The sequence below is a fragment of the Monodelphis domestica genome, chromosome 2 (genome assembly GCF_027887165.1).
Source record: "Monodelphis domestica isolate mMonDom1 chromosome 2, mMonDom1.pri, whole genome shotgun sequence".
NCBI classification, from domain to species: Eukaryota; Metazoa; Chordata; class Mammalia; order Didelphimorphia; family Didelphidae; genus Monodelphis; species Monodelphis domestica.
In genome coordinates, this window is record NC_077228.1 from 134,139,896 (window position 1) to 134,162,220 (window position 22,325).

The 22,325-nt window shown below is 42.7% G+C and overlaps 1 protein-coding gene across 1 annotated transcript in view; it reads left to right on the forward strand.

The window, feature by feature from the left end:
- The window catches only part of CAPN2 (calpain 2), a 98,683-nt gene that overhangs the window by 47,696 nt on the left and 28,662 nt on the right, over positions 1 to 22,325 (forward strand). Inside the window, exons 3-9 of the mRNA XM_001367778.5 lie at positions 8,406 to 8,524; positions 10,401 to 10,534; positions 11,328 to 11,496; positions 12,623 to 12,706; positions 13,448 to 13,533; positions 19,571 to 19,645; positions 20,830 to 20,990. Coding sequence (XP_001367815.3) covers positions 8,406 to 8,524; positions 10,401 to 10,534; positions 11,328 to 11,496; positions 12,623 to 12,706; positions 13,448 to 13,533; positions 19,571 to 19,645; positions 20,830 to 20,990 — 828 coding nt within the window. The remainder of the gene's footprint in view (positions 1 to 8,405; positions 8,525 to 10,400; positions 10,535 to 11,327; positions 11,497 to 12,622; positions 12,707 to 13,447; positions 13,534 to 19,570; positions 19,646 to 20,829; positions 20,991 to 22,325) is intronic.

Here is a 22,325-nt window from a genome sequence, read left to right on the forward strand (position 1 = left end):
GCAGAATGTCAGAAGACATCAGGGCCAGGTTATTCAAATTATCCTGGACTTGTTTCATGAAAGGGCTCCGAAAGGAAGGAGGAAGAGGTGGGTCCCAATGGCCCCAGCCCAAGTATGTGCCTAGCGGAAGAGATCTGCACATGAAGAATATATTGAAACAAGATCCAGTGAGGAAAGAAGAGTGGTTAGCAAAGTTAAGAGGACAATAAAGAGAAAACACTATCATAGAAGTCAAGAGAATAGAGAATATTAGGAAAGAGGGAGCAGAGCAATAAATAAACATTTCAGTATCTGGAGCAAAGGGCATAAACTCCACCCTCAAATGATTTTTTTATTTGTGTTTTGTTTTTCTAAGGAAAACTCATCTAGAGAGGTGGTTATGAAGTTCTATGATAGGGAAGGAGGGAGATAGCAGAAATCACGCTGCTAAGCCCAGGTCAGAGACAGCTAGGTGGTGCAGTGGATAGAGCACTGGGTCTGAAGTCAAGAAGATCTGAATTCAAATCCAGCCTTAGATGGGTACTAGCTGTATGATCCTGGGCAAGTCAATTAAACCCTATTTGCCCTAGTTCCTCATATATAAAATGGATACATTGAAAAAGGAAAATGACAAACCACTCCACATCTCTGCCAAGAAAACTAATGAGGCAGAAGGGTGAGGAGAATGAGGACCTGGAATAGGCTATTTTATTAATTGATCAGGATGCCACCCATGCTATTTGAGAAGGTTGTCTCAATAGAATGATGGAAGAAAAACCAGATTGCAAAGAGATTCAGGAGTGAGTAGGAAACTAAAGTAAAGCAGATTACTCTTTAAAGAACTTTGACCAGGAGGAGGGGAAAGATGGTCCTTTAGCACAAGGGGAAGAAGGGTCAAGAGAAGGAAACTTCTTTTAGGGTAGGGAAAGGGAATAAGCATTTATGTAGTGCCTACTGTGTTCCAGACACTATTTACAAATATAATTTCATTTAGCTCGAATTTCTAGACAATAGGAAAAGAATCATTTGAGAGAAAGAGGAAGATGATTGACAGAGAAGGACCTAGAGGAAGCCAGATGAGATGAGAGCCAGGGCACTAGTGGGGGGGGGGGGGCGGGGTATGGGTTCACCTTGGCCAAGTGGCATTCCTTCCTATGAGACAAAAGGAAAGAATCAGAATATAAGTGAAGACCCAGAGAAGGGGAGATCACCTGATAAGAATGTGGGTGAAGAGTAGGATTGGAAGATGAATAAAAGAGAAAATAGATTATTTGTTGAGAAAGATGTCCTCCTATGTAGGATTGTGCCTTGAGTGTTCTCTGGTCAGTAAATGAAAGGACAAGCAAGAAAGTGATGTGAAATGAAAGTTCAGCCTGATCCGCTAAAGAATTCAGAATTAAAAATCCACTGAGAAGCAGAATCTACTGGGTAGGACTTTGAATCAGAAAGATAGGAGTTCCAGTCTTGCCTCAGGTACTAACTTGCTTTGCGACCCTGGGCAACTCAGTCTAGAGGGACTTCAGTTTCCTTAAAGTGAAGGGGTTAGACTTGATGGCCTTTAAGTGTCTTCCAGTTCTAAATCTATGATCCAATCATCTATAAAATGGGGATACCCATAAAAATAATAGATAGCATTTACATAGTACTTTAAGGTTTGCAAAGCATTTTATAAATATTTTGTTTGATCCTATTTTTATTTTATTCCCATTACAACTAATAAATGTCTGAGACTGGATTTGAGCTCTAATCTTCCCCACTTCAGGTCCCATGCTCTCCTCTGAACCACCTACCAGCCTAATACCTCCCTCACAGGGTTATTGTAAGAGTCAGATGAGCTAATGTGTGTATATAAAGGTCTTTATTTACGAGCCTTCAAATGTTATGTAAGTGCCAGCTATTACTATCTAACTTTAGGATCTGGTTACTGTGAAAACTCACTTGAGCAGAACCCATATAGAGGTCAGCAGAGAAATGGCGGCTGTCTGTTTTGGAATGTTGGTGGGCTAGGGGTAAGGAAGGAAGTAGACAGCACAGCCATTCAAGATTTCTTGTGTCTGACAAGAGAATGCTGGGATGCCCAGAACAATAGATGAAAGGAAGAAAAGTAAATAGTGGGATGATCACATCTAAGAAGAGTGGGCAGGAGACCGCAGGAAACAAAACCTTCAATCCCATCCCACAGGTAATTTCAGGGTAGTAAGAACAGCAGACAGTCCTGGCTAGTAAGCAGCAATTTGAGGGAGGATGATTCCTTCAGAGGTAGATGCCAACTATGCCTGTTTAGTGTAGAAAGGACTGTGAATCCAATGAATAATACCTTAAATTTCAAGTGTAGGCTATGTCCTCACCAAACTGAATATGAAAGTCTGTGGTTCATTCTATTGAAAATATATGTGTGGCCCCATACTTCCTAGCTATGTGACCCTGAGCAAGTCTCTTAACTCCCATTGCATAGCTTTTGCCTTTCTTCAATTTTGGAACCAATACATAGTATTAATTCTAAGATGGAAAGGAAGAATTTTTAAAAGAAAATATAGATGTGATTCTGAGAAGACTTATATGAACTGATGCAAAGTAAAATGAACAGAACCAGAACATTGTACGCAGAAACAGTAATATTTTATGATGATCACATAAATGATTTGGCTATTCTCAGAAATACAATAATCCAAAGCAATTCTAAAGGACTTATGAAAAATGCTATCCACTTCCAGAGAAAGAGCTGATGGAGTCTAAATGCAGATTGAAGCTTCTTCTTCTTTTTTTTTTACTTTATTCCTTTTTTTGGTCTGTATTTTATTTTGCAACATGGTTAATGTGGAAATGTTTTGCATGATGGCACATGAATAATTTATATCAAATTGCTTGTCTTCTAAAGGAGGAGAGAGTAGGGAGGGAGAGAATTCAAAACTCAAAATTTTAAGAAAATGAAATGTTAAAAATTTTCATTTACATGTAATTGAAGAAAAAATAAAAATTGAATTATGTGTCAAGAATGCAGATACGTAATATAGAGTAGTGGATGAAAAGCTGGCCTTGGAGCCAAGAAGACCTAAGTTCAAGGTCTGCCCCTGATGCCTATTGACTATGTGACTCTGGTTTTTGTTGTTTTTTTTTTTGAAAATTTTTATTTAATTTATTGATTTAGAATATTTTTGGTTACAAGATTTGGTTACAAGATTCATGTTCTTTCCCTCCCCTCTTCCCACCCCCCTCCCATAGCCAACAAGCAGTTCCACTGGGTTTTACCTGTGCCATTGATCAAGACCTATTTCCATATTATTAATATTTGTACTAGAGTGGTCGTTTAGAGTCTTTCCAATCATATCATCATTGACCTATGTGATCAAGTAGTTGTTTTTCTTCAGTGTTTCTACTCCCACAGTTCTTTCTCTGGATGTGGATAGCGTTCTTTCTCATGGGTCCCTTAGAATTGTCCTGGATTATTGCATTGCTGCTACTAGAGAAGTCCATTACATTCAATTGTACTATCAGTCTCTGTGTATAATGTTCTCCCAGTTCTACTCCTTTCACTCTGCATCAATTCCTGGAGGTCTTTCCAGTTGATATGGAATTCCTTCAGTTCATTATTCCTTTTAGCACAACAGAATTCCATCATCAACAGATACCACAATTTGTTCAGCCATTCCCCAATCAAAGGGCATCCCCTCATTTTCTAATTTTTTGCCACCACAAAGAGCATGGCAATAAATATTTTTGAACAAGTCTTTCCTTATTATCTCTTTGGGGTACAAACCCAGTGGTGCTATGGCTGGATCAAAGGGAAGACAGTCTTTTATCGCCCTTTGGGTGTTCCAATTTGCCACCCAGAATGGTTGGATCAATTCACAACTCCACCAACAATGCATTAATGTCCCAATTTTGCCTCTCCAACATTTATTACTTTCCTTTGCTATCATGTTTGATTGTGTAACTCTGGATAAGTCACTAAACCTCTTAATGGTCTATGGAACTTTCCAAGAGACTTGTATCAGTAGAAGGAATTTCCCCAACTGGGGTTCCTGTACCAATGAAAGCACATGTTTGGTCTCTGCCTCTATCCCCATGTGCTAAGGCAATGTTGTCGATACACAAAGCAAATATGAAATGACCCCTGCTTTCAAGGAGTTTACTTGCCAAGACTCTCTTCTAGACATTCTTAGCTTTTCTCTCTACACTTTCTTATTTGGTGTCTTATCTGCTTCCATCATGAAAATGACTCTGAAATCTAGCACAGTTCCCTTTGCTGAATTCCTGTCCCAAGTCTCTTGTCTGTCTATTGAAATCTCCACTGGCACATCCCACTAGTAGTTCAAACTCAACATCTTCCCCACTAAATCTAAATAATTCAAAATTCCAAACGAATTGTTACCAGTACTATCATGTTCCTAGTCATCCATAGTTGGGAATCAACTATGACTCCTTCCTCTTTCTCACTACCAGTTATTTAGTAAGTGCTGTTGATTCCTTCTCATCCATCCTCATCTTCACTCACTCTGCCCTCATCCTGTTCTGTCATGTCCCTCACTTCTTGCTTGGATTGTTATATTAATCATCTAATTGGACTTTGTCAGTAGACCCACCCCTCTGTAATTCATCTTTTATAAAAAGGCTTAAATAATCTTTTTATAAAGATTATATACATTTTTATAAAGATTATATAAAAATAATCTTTTTATAAAAAGGCTTAAATAATCTCATGATGTCACTCCTTTGCTCAGAAACCTCTAGTGGTTCCCTACTGCTCTAGAACAAAATGCAACCCCCTCCTCCTTAACGTCATTACTTGCCATGTTCTAGCCAAATTGAACTACTGGCTGTTCTCAAAGACCCATATCCCCCAATCTGCTTCCATGGACTCAGGTCTTCCCCCATGCCTATGTCCCTCATGGCCCAAAGCCACCCCATGGACACTGAGTTTACACAGACCAGTTCTGTTACTGGGTTCCTTAGTGACTACAAGGTCAGGATCTCTCTTGGGCTCTGATCCTGTTTCTAAAATAAAATTTAGCATAACTTACGGTGAGAGTTTTCTCATTCTTGTATAACTCCTGTAGAAGTACCCCAAAGAAAATGTGGGTCTCAGGTAGGGTATAGCTTTTATTTCTTCAACTCCATAACCTGTAGAAGAGATTCAATGGACTCCTGGGTATGCCTGAACAAATATAAAATATAATAAAACATAAAATATTCAAATAGCTCATTACACTCATTAAGAAGTTGGGCCTAATGTTAGAGAAGACATGAGTTCAAATCCTCAGACACTTATTTAACTTCTGTCTCCGTTGGTTTTCTCATCTGTAAAATGGGAATAATAATAGCACCTACCTCCCATGTAAGGATTGTAAGAATCAAGTGAGATAATAATTGGCAAAACACTTAGCACAATATCTGGCATATAGCAGGTACTTAATAAATCCTGGTTTCCTTCCTTATTTCTTAACTTTCTAAATTGCCCCAGAAGGTAAAAATATACTCTATTAACTTAAAAAAATATTTCCTATTTACTACAGTCCTACACCTTCAGAGCAAATCATAGGAATGTTCTGGAGGGCTAGCAAAGGCCAGATCTCCTGCCTCTTAATGGCATGGCTTTAGTTCTCTAGTTATAGGTTCTTCCTGTTAGATGTCTGCTTCCCAGAGAAATATGAGAAAATCTCCCTGCCAAGGGGTCCAGAGCTCAACTCTGGAACTCAGGAACTCCCTATCTGTGGACCCTCAGACTCTTGAATTTAGGATTATCTCTGATTTAACACCCCCAAGGCCAACCTCAGGCTCAAATGAGCAAACATAGTCCATTTGTCATTGTCATGTGCTTCTCCTTTATGCCATTTTCTTCTGGTGAGGAGCATGAAGAGAGGAATTTCCTCTAGCCTCCATAATTGCTGCAGGCAAGAGGAAAAGAGGTTGTGTTTGGTTTTTTTGAAGTGGCATTATTTAATAGCGCATCCTAAGAAATCATAAGAAGGCTGATTTCTTCATCTGAAAAATGAGATGTTGGACCAGACAGTCTCTGTGGTTCCTGCTTGCTTTAAATCTTTGATCCTATAAATCCTGTAGTAGATTAAGAAGAGGGGCACCCCTCTCTGAACACAATAGTCCCCACTGTGGGTCCCCATACTATGAGAGGCCATTATTTACACTGAAATATATGATTTAAAGCTCTGGAGGAGTTTGGGACAGTGGCCCTTTCTACTTAGTGATAATCTGCCCATGGATACAACTTTTTAAATCAATTAACATTAATTTTTTTCCCTTTCTTCCATCTCCTCACTCTCCACTGAAAACAAAAACAAAACCCTCTTAACAAATATGCAGAGTCAGAACAAATTATAGTGATTCTTCAAACCACTTCCAGCTTCTCCTGCCTTGAACTGGATTCATGCACATAAAGAACCTTCTCCTCCACCCCCACCTCCCGCTGGCACCTGGACAATCACTGACTCCCACATTTTTTTAGACTTGTTTTAAAAGTGAATTGAGAAAGTGACCTTGGAGGCCAAGCTACACCTCTCCTTTCCTAGGGAGATTTAATTGTCCCCTCTATTGCCTTTCTTTCTGGCCTCCCCTCCAAATGGGATTAACTCCACCACTAGGAATGCATGAAAACAAGAGATATCCTCTTCCTTACCTTCTTCAAAAACTCTAGGAGGGCTACATTCTCTAGCCTAATTAGATGGGCTTTCTGCCTCTTGGGACAGGAGAAGGGCCATTCATGATTACCATTGCTTTAGGTAATGGCATCACATTTCCAGTAGTCAATATCTTCTATAACGCTTGGGAAATCTCATAGGCTTAAAGATTTAAAGCCCTTCAAGACCATCAAGTCCAACTCCCTCATTTTACAGATGAGAAAACTGAGGCATAAGTGACTTTACCCAGGGTCCAACATAGTAAGCATATGAGGTGGAGTTTTAACAAAAGTCTTCCTAACTCCAAGTCTGGTACTCTACCCACTTTGCTTCCTTGCTGCCAGTGCCTCATGTGAGGCCTTTCCTAGGACCTTTAATTTCAAGTATATAGAACCACGTGCCATTGTCTGTCACCCTTCTACCCACTCTCTATCCCCTGTGCCTCTGCAAGCTCAAGCCAAGTTTTCTTTCGACATCCTTGTACCAAGTCTGATACAGAAGGTAAGGGAAGAAAAAGAAGAAAGACAGAGAGACAGAGAAGTAGAGAGACAAAGAGAGGGGATAGGGAGGGAGGGACAGAGGGAAGAGAAATATATTTATCAATTTAGAAAAAAACAAAAACATTCACAGACCCCGGGTTAAAAACTCCCAATCTAATCCAACTCCTCATTTGACAAATGACATCTCTGAGAGTCAGAGAAAAGAATTAACTTACCCAAGATCACACAAAAATTAAAGAATGAAGAATCAGGGGTTGATCTGGATCAGTTTTCATAGAAGCTTTCTTACCACATAGAGCTGGGAGGAATCTTAGAGATTATCCAACCCAGCACCCCCTTTATTCTATAAATGAGGTAAACTGAGGCCCAGAATCATTCTACTAAGGGACAAAACTGGGATTCAAATTCAGAACCTCTGACTCTAGATATGAATATGTACCTAATTGAAGATTCACTTCACATTCTCTCTCTCCACAGAAGTCTGGCCTGAAAGGGTGGGATAAATTCTTTCTTTCCCTAAGTATAGTCATCCCTCCCTATATCACAGTTCACTTATCTCGGCTTCACTGTATCATGGGTTTTTTTAAAATATATATCTAATTCTGTATCACAGAGTTTTTACTATAAGGAGGGATTTTACAGATGAATACCATACTTTTGTGCATTTGCCAATGTGAGATTGTACACAGCACACTATTGGCTGATGGAATGAAAGGCAACCAATCACAGCGCTATGTTCTGAATCCTGGGCACTGATTGGCTCAGTGACTGTTCTCCCCCACTGTGCTCATACATTCAGCATCTCTCCTTGTCCACTTCACATTGACATCAGTCTGATTATGCACACAATGTTGCTCTGTAGCAACATTGTTTGCAATTGTGTTTTTGCGAAGTTTTCATTAAAGTATGAATTTATTTCAAGCCTTATGCCACCCAAATGTTCTGCACCTTCTAAGGCAGTGAACGCCACTACTTCATGGCTTTTCACCTATTGTGGGGTTCTCTGGAATGTAACTAGGGATCGCAGAACCACAAAAAAAATTTTTTTTCTCAGCAGTACCTAAAATTGTCTAAAACAAATAGCCTTAAAATGGGGAGGGGGGGGAGAATGTATTAAAATATTTTTCTCTCTTGTCAGCTTAGAATGTCAGTTCCCAGAAGGCAGAGACGATGTCATGAGCAGCTCTGCTATGTATCTATTACACAGTGGGAGATCTATAAATATTAAACAATCAGAAAACTTGACAGTCCCAAATAATCACATTGACAAGAATTCCCTGGGCTTTGTTCACAGGTGACTGCTGGTTGCTGGCAGCCATCGCCTCTCTCACCCTGAATGAAGAAATCCTGGCCAGGGTGGTCCCTAAAAACCAAAGCTTCCAGGACAACTATGCTGGGATCTTCCATTTTCAGGTAACTTCAGAACTAGCCCCCAGGCCTTTCATCAGTGGTGCTGCGTCACCCAGAGGGGCAGGAGGTTAAATAGAATTCATCAGTGTCTGGTGTTACCAGTCTAGACCTATAACCCTAATACTACTGGGAAGGCTAGGGGAAGCATTCTTATTTGGGTTTAATAAGGGGAGCTGTCCAAGAGCAGTATAACTCAATAGATAGAAAATGTGCCTTGGAGAATGATACTCAGAACTCTCAGAGCTAGAAGGCTCCCTTGTGACTCATGATGATGATGTAAAATTCATTTTATCTTTTGAAATTTTTATTTAATTAATTAATTTAGAACATTTTTCCGTGGTTACAAGATTTATGCTCTTTCCCTGCCCTCCCTTAACACCACCCCCTCCAGTAGCTGACATGCAATTCCACTGGGTTTTACATGTATCATTGATCAAGACCCATTTCTATACCATTAATATTTGCACTAGGATGATCATTTAGAGTCTATATCCCCATGACCCTTGTGACCAAGCAGTTGTTTTTCTTCTGTGTTTCTACTCCCACAGTTCTTCCTCTGAATGTATATAGTGTTCTTTCTCATAAGTCCTTCAGAATTGTTCTGGATCATTGCACTGCTACTAGTAGAGAAGTCCATTACATTCAGTTGTACCACAGTGTATCAGTCTCTGTGTATAATCTTCTCCTGGTTCTGCTCCTTTCACTCTGCATCACTTCCTGGAGGTTGTTCCAATTCACATGGAAATCCTCCACTTTATTATTCCTTTTTGCACAATAGTATTCCATCACTGACAGATACCACAATTTGTTCAGCCATTCCCCAATTGAAGGGCATCCCCTCATTTTCCAATTTTTTGCCACCACAAAGAGTGCAGCTATGAATATTCTTGTACAAGTCTTTTTCCTTATTATCTCTTTAGGATACAAACCCAGTAGTGCTATGGCTGGATCAAAAGGCAGACAGTTTTTTAGCGCCCTTTGGGCATAGTTCTAAATTGCCATCCAGAATGGCTAGATTAACTCACAACTCCACCAGCAATGTATTAATGTCCCAGTTTGCCACAGGGTGATGTCAAACTCAAATAAAAATGGGGGCCACTAAAAGGTCCAGATTTAAGTCCTGTGGCTACATATTGACTTAGAAAACTACATTTTAACATCATCTGTGTTTTACTGCATTTTTATACTTTATTAAATATTTCTCAACATTTTAATCTGACTCAAAGCCCTTGGAAATGTTTTGTGGGACCTCTTGCTTGAGGCAACTCTTTTAAGACTATATATTACAATGGTACTTTGAGAATTTTCTCATCTAGAAGTTCCTCATGCCAAAGAAATTCCAGGTCCAGTCCCAATCACTACTAGGAGATAGCACAAGTTCATTTGACCATCAAATGGCCCCTCAGAGGTCCTACAAAGAGATAGAAATTACCTTAAGGAAATGGGAGATAAATGAGAAGCTAAAATAAATCAATTCCTAAGATTTTTAAAAAAGGTCTATTATGATGTTTTCATTTTCTCCTCTCACTTTTCCCTTCTGTGTTGACTAATGAGGAACTCCTTAAATTAAGCTAAAGGCACAGAGGTGAGGTGGCACAGAGGCGTGGGAGCTGTTTCTGCTCTCAGATTTGCCTGTTGGCAGGACAAGTGGTAGAAAGGGATAACTGGTGTCTTCCCTTTGCCAAACAGTAGGGAAATAGTCTCATCAAGGAAGAATGAAAGCCCTCTCCCATGACCCTAACCATAGGGGCTGGGACTCTAAGGGAGGCTCCAGGGTTGCAAAGCCAAGACTCTGGGTCCCAGAGTGCTACTTGCCTGGGTTCCAGTCCAGCCATCCTGACAGCTCCCATGCTCACAAATGGACACCTCTTCCTTGCAGTTCTGGCAGTATGGCGAATGGGTTGATGTGGTGGTGGATGACAGGCTGCCCACAAAGAACGATGAGCTGCTTTTTGTCCACTCGGCAGAGGGAAGTGAATTCTGGAGTGCCCTCCTGGAGAAAGCCTATGCCAAGTGAGTAACTCTCCCCCTGCCCAGGGGCTTGGGAGCATGGGCACTGCCAAACTCATGATGACACAGAAAATGCCATGTTTGTTCACATAGAAGTACTTTGGCCACTTCCCATTTCTTTGAGAACCAGGGAAGGCTCCTATCCCTAGGTCTGGGCTTCTTATTCTGAAAAGGGACCCCCAAGATTGGCTCTCACCAGAAAGACCTCCTTCTGGTCACTCTCATTTCCACCCTAGCTCTTGACATGCTCTGGAGTCGGAGAATAGATACCACCACCTCATCTTTCAATTACATTTTTAAGAGGTAGCCAGGTAGTATAGTGGATAGAGGGCTGGGCCTGGAGTAAGGGTCACTCATGTTCCTGGGTTCAAATCTGGCCCTCAGATACTTACTTGGCAAATCACTTCCTCGTCTTTAAAATGAACTGAAGAAGGAAATGGCAAACCACTCTCCAGTATATTGGCCAAGAAAACTCCAATGGTGTCACAATAAAATGACTAAATATAAATTCCTCTGTTTGACTTTGAGAGGCAGCTGTTGCTCAGTGGTCAGAGCACCAGGCCTGGAGTCAGGTAGACCTTAGTTCAAATCCAACATCAGATACTTAATAGCTTGTGTAACTCTGGGTGAGTCACTCAACTTCTGGTTATCTTAGTTTCCTTATCTGCCACATGGAGGTAATAATAGCACCTTCCTCCCAGGGCAATTAGGGGGAATGAAGGATGGATTTAGAAAGCTCTTTGCCAACCTTAGAGGGGCTCCAGGCACGGAAGTGATCATTTTTCTCTTTACACAGGGTCAATGGATGTTATGAAGCTCTCTCAGGAGGTGCCACCACCGAGGGCTTTGAGGACTTCACTGGTGGGATAGCCGAGTGGTACGAGCTGAAGAAAGCACCTGACAACTTGTTTATCATCATCCAGAAGGCCCTGCAGAAGGGTTCTCTCCTGGGCTGTTCCATTGATGTGAGTCTACACTCCCTCCTCTATCCAACTCAGACCCTCCCCCCCCAGGGTGCCAGATGCCCAGAGGAGCCCCTTTTCCTACTCCCCCCCCCCTTGGACGCCCCTGGGTGCTGAGCCCATTTCAGGTGTGGTTCACGTCGTTGTCTCCTACCTGGAATTGCTAGGCTGCTAGGCCAAAGCCAAGACTCTTTTGAACAGGTAACAAGCTTCCCAACCTTTTAGGATACTCTTTCATCTCCCCCATGTCCCTGCAGTGCTCCGTAATTCCTGTATGATCAGTCCCTTCCCCCAGAGGAAAGCCCAGCGCCTTGGGTCTTCTGTGACTGAGGCCTGGAGAAAACGCCTGTGGGGAGATTTGAGAGGGCACAAAAAGCTCATTTCCTAAGCCCGGTGTCTGCTGCCAAAATCTCCTCACCTGGCCAGGGGCCTACTCAGCAGGCAGGACCTGAGGCCCAGCTCCACCAGGGCCCAGGGACGGAGTCACCAAGCCATGGCCCCAAAAGGGACCTCGTCTTACCCCTCCAGAGAAAAGATAATCCCCTTCCTAAGATAAGAGAGTGGTTCTGCTGGGATAGAACAATAGAGGCCACTAACCCATTCTAGTCAATTATTCATTTGAGTCAAAAACCAAACAAACAAGTGGAGTTGTTGCAGATAACTCCCGGAACCCCTCAGGCACTGTCCTTTGGGCCCTTCCCCCCCTCCTTTCCCTCTTGCTGTTTGCTTGTGGGCTCCCCCTGAGGGCCTTCCTCCCTAGAAAGGAGCATCAGACACCTTCCAGTCCATGATGGATTACACTTGGTCTCTTATGAATGAATGAGAGCCTGTTTTAGGAATTTAGGGTAAGGAGCTAGCTGGGTAGCTCAGTGGATTGAGAGCCAGGCCCAGAGACGGGAGGTCCTAGGTTCCAATTTGGCCTCAGACCCTTCCCAGCTGTGTGACCCTGGGCAAGTCACTTCACCCCCATGGCCTAGCCCTTACCCCTCTTCTGCCTTGGAGCCAATGCACAGTATCCATTCTAAAGTGGAAGGTAAGGGTTTAAAAAAAAAAGAATTCTGGGTAAAGGATCCTAGGTGGGGGAGGCCTTCCTAAAGCCCCCCCAAACCACCTTCTCCTGCATTTCCAGATCACCAGTGCCGCCGATTCCGAGGCTGTGACTTTCCAGAAGCTGGTGAAGGGGCACGCGTACTCGGTCACCGGAGCTGAAGAGGTAAACACTGCTGGCCAGCTGAGATTTTGTTTTTTGTTTTTGTTTGTTTGGGGGGGGGGGCGGGTCTTTAAGGGGAAGAGACACACCCCTCCAAATAAAAATACAGGTTCCTGCCTATGGCTCAGGGTGTGGCCCGAGGACCCAGAAGGGGCCTTTTCATCCTGATTTCACTTCTAAAAAAGGGCTGCCCCGGCTCATTTCCTGGTGCTCCAACATGAATCACACTTTCCTGCCCCAGTCACGCTGACCTCTGAGCGTGGCCCGCTTGGCCCTCTGCTGGCCCTATTCTGTCATTACAAGGGAAATTTTTGTCTTGAGCCTAGTCCCTTCCGGAGGCGGATTTCAGCCCACCCCTCCCCCCCAGGGACTTTTCATATGTAGCCCCTCCATAGCCCCGGAGAGTTGGGAGGGCGGGTGATGATTGCCCCCATTTTATAGGCGAGGAAACTGAGACCCAGCGAGCTGAACAGACAGGTTGGCAGTCACGCAGGTCCATCGTGGCAAAACCCAAGATTTCAGACCTCTGGTTCAGTGTTTGTTTTTTAATTTCTTTTTTTGTGAAGAATTTGATGATGACCCACAGACATAAACATTATGGAATATAAGGTGCATGGAGTCATTGCAGGGGGAGGAGCGGAGGAGGGGAAGCGGGGAGGGGAGCCCCAGAGAGTGGGGCAGCCTTTGCAGGAGCAGCAGTGAGCTAACTCTGTCCTGGCACTGTTTCCCATCTCATCTGATCAGGTGGACTTCAGAGGAAGCCTGCAGAAGCTGATTCGGATACGCAACCCCTGGGGAGAAGTAGAATGGACCGGAAAGTGGAGTGACAGGTGCGTACCTGTGCGCGTACATGAAGCGGGAGGGCTGAGGAGGAAAAGCGCCGGAAGGAAGCCTGACCTGGAATCCCCGGCAGGGGGGCATTCACGGTGCCCTGTGGGCTGAAGAATGAGGCAGAAATAGTGTCTCTTCGGGCATCCGTGAGGTGGCACCGCAGCGCACCCAGGGCCAAATCTGGCGTCAGGAAGACCCTGAGTTCAAATTTGACCTTAGATCCTTACGCCCGGTGCGAACCTGGACCTGTAACTTAATCTCTCCTTGCCTCCTCTATAAAATGGAGATCATAAAAGCACCTGACCTGCTTTCCCGGGTGGTGTGAGGATCCGATGAGACACTAAAGGGTGCCTTGATACGCGAGCGCCTTGAGTCATGCACAATTTGAGATTCCAGCCATCTTTGCTTTTAAGTCACCTGCGGATATTTAATCACTAGCTTCCCCCTGCCTCGGTTTCACAAAAAAGTTGCATGAGGCTGTCTCCTTTAAGTTCAGTGTTTATCTGGCCCTGTGAGCATCTGTATGGAATCGCTTTTGTGTTCTTCATTTTTGTCTTTAGTATCAGTTTTGAGGCATGTACCCCAGTACTTCGCACAGCTGTGCTGAAAGCCCCCCAAATTATCTGACCCTTCACTACCTCCTTTGATGACACTTCCCTCCTTATTCTCTGCTCAGAAAGGAGTGTTTCTTTCAGGAGAGTCATGAAGTCTCCCCGAAAAGCTGTTCCAGCTCAATCCAGGTGTTTCCTTCCCCTCTGGGTGCCATCTGACACCTCCAGGGCACAGTGCCCCAGGGGAGTCCCAGTCCCCTAGTGGGGCAAAGCTGCCTGGACACTTCCTCCTCTCTTGTACCTCCCCCATTTTCCCTAAAACAGCTCAGGGGCACTCAATCCCTCTGTCTCTGATCCGAGGTCTGTCTCACCTAGGCAGTTCTTGGGCTTAGAAAACAAAAAATTTCTGTGTTTTTTTGGGGGAGGCCAGAATAGATTAATTGCATTTACATTCATTTAAATGGAGAAATTCAATTTTACACAGGAGCAAAATGAGTTACAAACTTGGCCACGAAACAAATTAAACTGTAATTGTAAAGCCCTTAGCATAGTGCCTGGTGTATCAGAAGTGGTATATACAATATAAATGTTAGCTGGGGCAGCTGAGTAGCTCCATGAATGGAGAGTCAGACCTAGAGACATGACCCGGACACTACCTTTGTGATCCTGGGCAAGCCCCTTAACCCCCATTGCCTAGCACTTACCACTCTTCTGCCTGGGAATCAATACACAGTACTGATTCTGAGGCAAAAGGTAACAGTTTAAATAAAATAAAATAAAAATAAAATCTAGTAGTAGTGGTAATGGTGATGGTTATGGTGATGGTGGTAGCAATAGTTGTAGTAGTAATGGTGGTAAGTAGTAGTCGTGGTAGTGGTAATGGTGGTGGTGCTGGTAGTGGTGGTACTGTGTAAAGGGTGAAATTATGGTTGAGACTGAAAAAAATCTAAATTTAAGTGGTCACCAAGGGAAATCCCAAATAATAAAATACCCAAGTCAGCTGCCAAATTTTATGGTGATTTAATTGATATAGTAGAGAAGATTATTTTTTTATTTTTTTAAATGATTTTATATGAAGTTTCTCTACTGAAGGCTATTTTGCCTTAACCTTCACCATATTTCCAAGAACAACAAATTGGCATTGTTTTACAGAGCACATTTTGAAAGATCAACAATTTTTTTTTTTACAGTTTAAACATTATTTTATTTGGTCATTTTCAAACATTATTCCTTGGAAACAAAGATCATTTTCTTTTCCTTCCCCCCCCTCCCACTACCCCTCCCATAGCCGATGCACAATTCCACTGGGTATCACATGTGTCTTTGATTTGAACCCATTTCCATGTTCTTGGTATTTGTATTAGGGTGTTCGTTTAGAGTCTCTCCTCAATCATGTCCCCTCAACCCCTGTAGTCAAACAGTTGCTTTTCCTCGGTGTTTTTACTCCCACAATTTGTCCTTTACTTGTGGATAGTGTTTTTTCTCCTAGATCCCTGCAGAATGTTCAGGGACATTGTATTGACACTAATGGAGAAGTCCATTACATTCGATTATACCACAGTGTTTCAGTCTCTGTACGTTTTCCTGCTCCTTTCACTCTGCATTACTTCCTGGAGGTTGTTCCAGTCTCTATGGAATTCTTCCACTTTATTATTCCTTTTAGCACAATAATACTCCATCACCAACATATACCACAATTTGTTCAGCCATTCCCCAATTGAAGGGCATCCCCTCATTTTCCAATTTTTGGCCACCACAAAGAGCTCAGCTATGAATATTCTTCTACAAGTCTTTTTTCCTTATTATCTCTTTGGGGTACAAGCCCAGCAGTGCTATGGCTGGATCAAAGGGTAGATATATTATTTTGTCGCCCTTTGGGCATAGTTCCAAATTGCCCTCCAGAATGGTTGGATCAATTCACACCTCCACCAGCAATGAATTAATGTCCCTACTTTGCCACATCCCCTCCAGCATTCATTACTTTCCTTTGCTGCCATGTTAGCCAATCTGCTAGGTGTGAGGTGATACCTCAGAGTTGTTTTGATTTGCATCTCTCTGATTATCAGAGATTTAGAGCACTTTTTCATGTGCTTATTAATAGTTTTTATTTCTTTGGCTGAAAACTGCCTGTTCATGCCCATTTATCAATTGGAGAATGGCTTGATTTTTGGTACAATTGATTTAGCTCTTTATAAATTTGAGTAATTAGACCTTTGTCAGAGGTTTTTGTTATGAAAATTGTTTCCCAATTTGTTGCTTCCCTTCTCATTTTGGTTACATTGGTTTTGTTTGTACAAAAACTTTTTAATTTGATGTAATCAAAATTGTTTATTTTACATTTTGTGACTCTTTCTATGTCTTGCTTGGTTTTAAAATCTTTCCCTTCCTACAGGTCTGACATGTATACTATTCTGTGTTCACCTAATTTACTTATAGTTTCCTTCTTTATGTTCAAGTCATTCACCCATTCTGAGTTTATCTTGGTGTAGGATGTGAGGTGTTGATCCAAACTTAATCTCTCTCACACTGTCTTCCAGTTTTCCCAGCAGTTTTTGTCAAATAGTGGGTTTTTGTCCCAGAAGCAGTAGAGAAGATTTTAAGAAGAAGGGAGAAGGAAAGGGTGAAGGAGGGAGGAATCAATCTGAACTCCAAAAGGGGCTCAGCTGAGTTGCCTGAACCTCAGTCAGGTCAAGGATAAAACTCACCACCAAAACACAGACAAATAACTGCTACCACTCCCAAGATGTTGGAACTCCTAGTACGCTGCCAGCCAGAGTCATTTCTCCAGGGAAAAAGAGAAAGGCAGAAACTGACCTGCCTTATATAGACATTTTTACATCACTTTTCTGCATCTCATCTGTACCAACGAGGACTTAGCTTGACTTAGGACAGCCCAGAGGTCTGTCTTTTTTTTGCACATGTCTGTTGAAGGCCATCTCCTCAGATAATTAAATCTTGAGTTAGATGCAGACCTTTCAAAATCTTGCTAAACTGAGTAGGGTGGAGAATGTGGAGTTTCCAAGACCTGATTCTGTTATTCCAAGTATCTCCATTGTTATTGATCAGGAAATAGCTAAATCATATCTTCTAAAAAATTATCTGATTAGGGTGGAATAGTTTTAAAATTCACAACTGGTAGTGGTAGTGGCAGTAGTAGTAGTGGTGATGATGGTGGTGGTAGAAATAGTGGTAGTGGTAGAAGTAGAAGCAGGAGTCAAATCTAATTCAATTCAACAACCTCATTTGTGAGCCTGTGGGTGGTGTGGTGGTCATAGTGCTGTTTCTGGAGGTAGGAAGATATGAGTTCCAATCTGGCCTCAGAAACTTCTTAGTGCTGCTACCCTGGACACACTTAACTGCTGTCTGCCTCAGTTTCCTCAACTATAAAATGGCTATAATAATAGCATCTCCCTTCATCATTGTGGTAGATGGAGATAATCTGTGTCAAGTGTCTGGCACACAGTAAAGCCTATATCCATGCTAGTTATTGTCATTACCATCATCATGGAGCCCAGATATTATCTTTGAAAGAAGCCCTTCTGTTTGCAGAGCCTCAGGATGGTTCTGTCCAAGATGGCGGCACTTCTCCTCAGTGTCGATGAGGATGATTCCCCCCAGAATGAATCTCTTTCCTAGCCCAAACTTTCCTTCTGTTAGATACCAAGAAACCAAAAAGCCCAAGTGTACCACTTTGTTCTGTTCCCAGGACATTTGCTCTGGTGACCCAGGGGTGGGGAGGGAGGGTGAGTTAGCCTTTTGGTTGGCATCTCCAAGTGTGTCTGCTATGTATGCCCTGTGCTCTTTGGCAGTGAAAACCAGTTTTCCTTTCTCCTCTTCTTCCACCTACTCTTCTTTCTCTCTTTCCCTCTATCCCAACAATTAGAATCCCCTTTCCAACCCCTTGGCCCTGGGGCTACTCTACATGAATGGATATAAACCAAATAGGGAACTTCCCTGGAAGGCTCCCTGGCAGGGGTGGCAGAGATATGCTGGAGCCAGCTCAAATTCTTAACACTGTTAAATTTTCATTTTGAGCATTTCCATTTCAACAATTGGCCAATGTTACAAATGAGGGATTGTGCAGTGAACCTTTCATGACTTCATGGAATGGAGTTCCTCTTCCCAGGTGTTTGTGACATACCATTCCTGCTGAGTACACCAAAACATAGTAATCTCAGATCAAGGCTGCATGAACAGTTCCAAGATCTGGGAACGGGTTAACTCCCCTGTTCACATTCTGGGGAGGATTGGGGAGGATAAAGAGCTTTAAATCTGGTGTGCTGCTTACAATAAACATTCATTATCCCTCTTTGATAATGTTCCACTCTTTCTTTCTTGTGACTCCATAGCTGTTCTCCGACAGCTCTAAGCTGTCCCCTGGCAGTTCTAAACTGTCCCCTATTGCGACTCTGTAGATGTCCCCGACAGGATTGATTTATTGTTATTGATGGTCTAAATTTAAGAAAGTAATGGAGGAAGCATCCATAATATAGATTAAGCTTAAAAGTATGTCCTGAAATATTTTCTTGGGAGAGCTATTTGTTAAATATTTACCAACACACCTCTGCGTCCAGGTCCATTGCAAAGAGTAAACTTAAATAAAATTCCTCTGTAAGATTGGCTCTCCACCAAACTCCCCAGAAAGAGTTGATAAATGTTTCAGAATTGTTTACACCATGAAAGTTATCTGTTAATGAAGGGCTTGGAGAGGTAAAGAGAGGCCCAAGCACTTGGGAATTTTTTATTTTAGGAGGAAAGGAGGAAGGGAAAGAAGAAAGAAGTGTCATCCCATAAAGAGAGAATTTTAAAGTTTAATTAAATTTAAATTTTTATACAAACTAAAAAAAATTTTTAAATGCTCCCCCCCTTTTTTTTAACCCTTACTTTTCATCTTAGAATCAATATTGTGTATTGTTTCTGAGGTAGAGGATGAGTAAGGGCTAGGCAATGAGGGTTAAGTGATTTGCCCAGGATCACACAGCTAGGAAATGTCTGAGGACAAATTTGAACCCAGGTCCTCCCATCCAGAGGCCTGGCTCTCCATTCGCTAAGTCACCTACCTGCCCCCTAAAAAAATCTTGAATTTAAAATACTCTCATTGCTGAAGAAAAATTTAACCTTCATTCCTGATTGGCATCACGAGATTCCTAAAATGCTCCTGCCCCAAATTAAACAGGAATGGCTTTTTTGAACCTGAGGCTCAGGCCATACATCTCTCGCACCCTTATGCCCCCTCACTCCCAAACCTCTGGTGGCTGCTGCTCTTGTTCTTCCCTATCACTCCCTTGATGTCTTTCTTCTAACTCCTTCCTCCTCCTCTCTCCTATGACCTCCATCCTTTGATATCTACAGGCCTATTCAGAGATGTGGGTAGATATCACTCTCCTTGCTTTGGGAAATCTTAAAGCCAATGCTTTCCCTCTACCCCCAGTCCCTGAAATACCAACATTCAATACCCCTAATGTGAATCTGTCTCTACCTCCAGCTGCCCTAACTGGAACAGCATTGACCCAGATGAGAGGGAGAGACTGGCCAGGCGGTCTGAAGATGGAGAATTCTGGTGAGTTTTCTTGGGGCTTCCTAGAGAATGTACACTTTGCAGGATTTGTTTTCAACTGTAAAATTATTTAGAGCAAAGCTTGGTCCAGCAATGAAAGTATGAGCATGAGGGCTCCAAGTTCATGGATGCTATTTTCTAGTACTTCGTCTCGAAGCCCTGTGAAAGAAATGTCTTAATCGGGGCAGCTGGGTGGTTTAATGAGTTGAGAGCCAGGCCTAACAACAGGAGGTCCTGTGTTCAAATGTGGCCTTGGACACTTCCTAGCTGAATGACCCTGGGCAAGTCACTTAACCCCCATTGCCTAGTCCTTACCATTCTTCTGTCTTAGAATCAATTCACTATTTATTCTTAGACCAAAAATAAGGATTTAAAAAAAAAAAAGAAATGTCTTAATTCCCATCTTAAACCTGACTGCTAAATGAGAGTGAGAATATTGAGGTGCTTTACAGAGGAAGAACCTAGGAACTGCTTTTCAGAATTCAATAGAATATAGTGGTGATGGTGGCCCAGGTCTACCATGTCTAGGAGTTTGAATCCCTCTGTAAAGATGGAGTGGTCCTCCACTCTATTGGGTACTGGAAGCATCTTTTCTTTTAAACCCTCACCTTCCATCTTAAAATCAACAATAAATATCCACTCCGAGGTAGAAGAGCAATAAGGACTAGGCAATGGGGGTTAAGTGACTTGCCCAGGGTCACTGAGCTAAGAAACATCTGAGGGCAGATTTGAACCCAGAACTTCCCGTCTCTAGCCCTGGCTCTCTATCCACCTACTCACCTGGCTGGCCCAGTCCTTGAAGTTTCTTACAATGTATGGAGGTGAGATGGTATGGAATTCCTTGAGAGAGGTATAGTGGGGAGAGATCTGGATCTGAGACCAGGAACCCCAGGGTTCAAATCCCACTCCTGACACTTATTCCATCTGTGATCATGGGCAAGACACTTTGCCTCCAAGAATCTGTTTCCTCATCTGTCAAATAAGGGCACCAGAGCCTGTCATGCCAACCTCACTGAGTCATGATGAAGCTCAAATGAGATGATGTACGTACAGTGCATTGAAAATTGTAAAGTCCCTAGAAATGTCCCCTTATTATTCTCTGGCCATGCTGGAAGCCTCTAAAGTTGCATGGGAATTCTCTCTGTCTGTCATCATACTGAGCTGACCCATCTGTGTGTCCACCTCAGGATGTCTTTCAGCGACTTCCTGAGGCACTATTCCCGCCTCGAGATCTGCAACCTAACCCCCGACACGCTCATCAGTGATGACTACAAAAAGTGGAGACTCACCAAGATGGATGGGACCTGGCGGCGGGGGTCTACTGCAGGGGGCTGCAGGAACTACCCAAGTAAGACAAGCATTCAGAGACTGAACCAGAGGGAGGGAGATGGGGCTCCTGCTTTGGGAATACTCAAGGAATGGGTCTCCCAACCTCTGTTGAATAGCAGCGTTGGTTTGGTTTGATTTTTTGAGCAAAGGAGCAACATGGTCAGACCCACGCTATAAGAAGTTTATTTTGGCAGTTGTGTGGAGGTTGGATTGGAGGGGAAGAGACGTGGAAGTTGGGAGTCATTAGCACCATATAATAATAGTCAAGGCAAGAAATGAGGAAGACCTAAATTAAGGAAATGACTGTGTGAGTGGAGATAAAGAGATGGAAGAATGGGAGACACCAAAGTAGTCAACAAGTCTTGGCCATGGATGGGATCTAGATGGTGAGGGAGAGGGGAGCCCAGGACAATTCCAAGGATGAATATAGAGCCTAGGAACCTGGGGAAAGAGCAGTGTGTGCCACAAAAATTTGCAGAAGGGAAGATGGCAGAAGAAATGGATTTAGGAACAAGATCATCAGTTTCATTTTGGACATGCCAAGTTTGAGTGGCAGCATAAAATAATGGGAAGTCCTAAATATGGCATCAGAAGACTGAGGTCAAATCTTGGCTTTGCCATTTACTTTCCATTTTCTACTTGTGTAATCTACAGCAAGACCCTTAACCTCTCTAGGCTTAATTTCCTCCTTTATAAAATAAAGGTCATGAATGAACTATATGATCCCCAAGATCCTGTCTGGCTTGAAACATACAGTAATAATAATGCCATCCTGCAGGCTTTTGGCAATGTAGAACTTGAGTTCTGTAAAGATTTAAATTTAGGGAAACTGAGGCAGGGTAGAAATTAGTTTCTCTCTGCAAGGAGTATTATATTTTTAGAGGTTTATTAAAGGTTAAGGATTAAAGAAAATTACAGACTAAGAAAACATGTGTCTAGGCCCAGAGCGGCCTAGACACAACCTCACCTACATCAAGAAAGACCCATCTGTTTACAAGCGGAAACAGGAAAGAAAAGCCAAAAGCCTTTCCAATCAGGTTAAATAACCCATCTCGATCTCAGCCCAGGTGAGAATTCAGTGATATTACAAAGCATTCTGGGGAAGTGGAGCAAGGACTTCTGGGGATTGAAGTCCTGGATTCAAGTCTCCATTTTTACAGTTTGGGATTTATATTTGGGCTAGGGGTTGGGTGATTAAAGCACATAGGACCATAGATTCAGAGTTGAAAAGGACCATAGAGGGCATCCAGTCCAACTCCCCCATTTTACAGATAAGGAAACTGAAGCCTAGAGAAGTTGTCATTTACCTAGTATCAGTGTGTGACCGAGATAGGATTTGAACCTAAATGTTCTG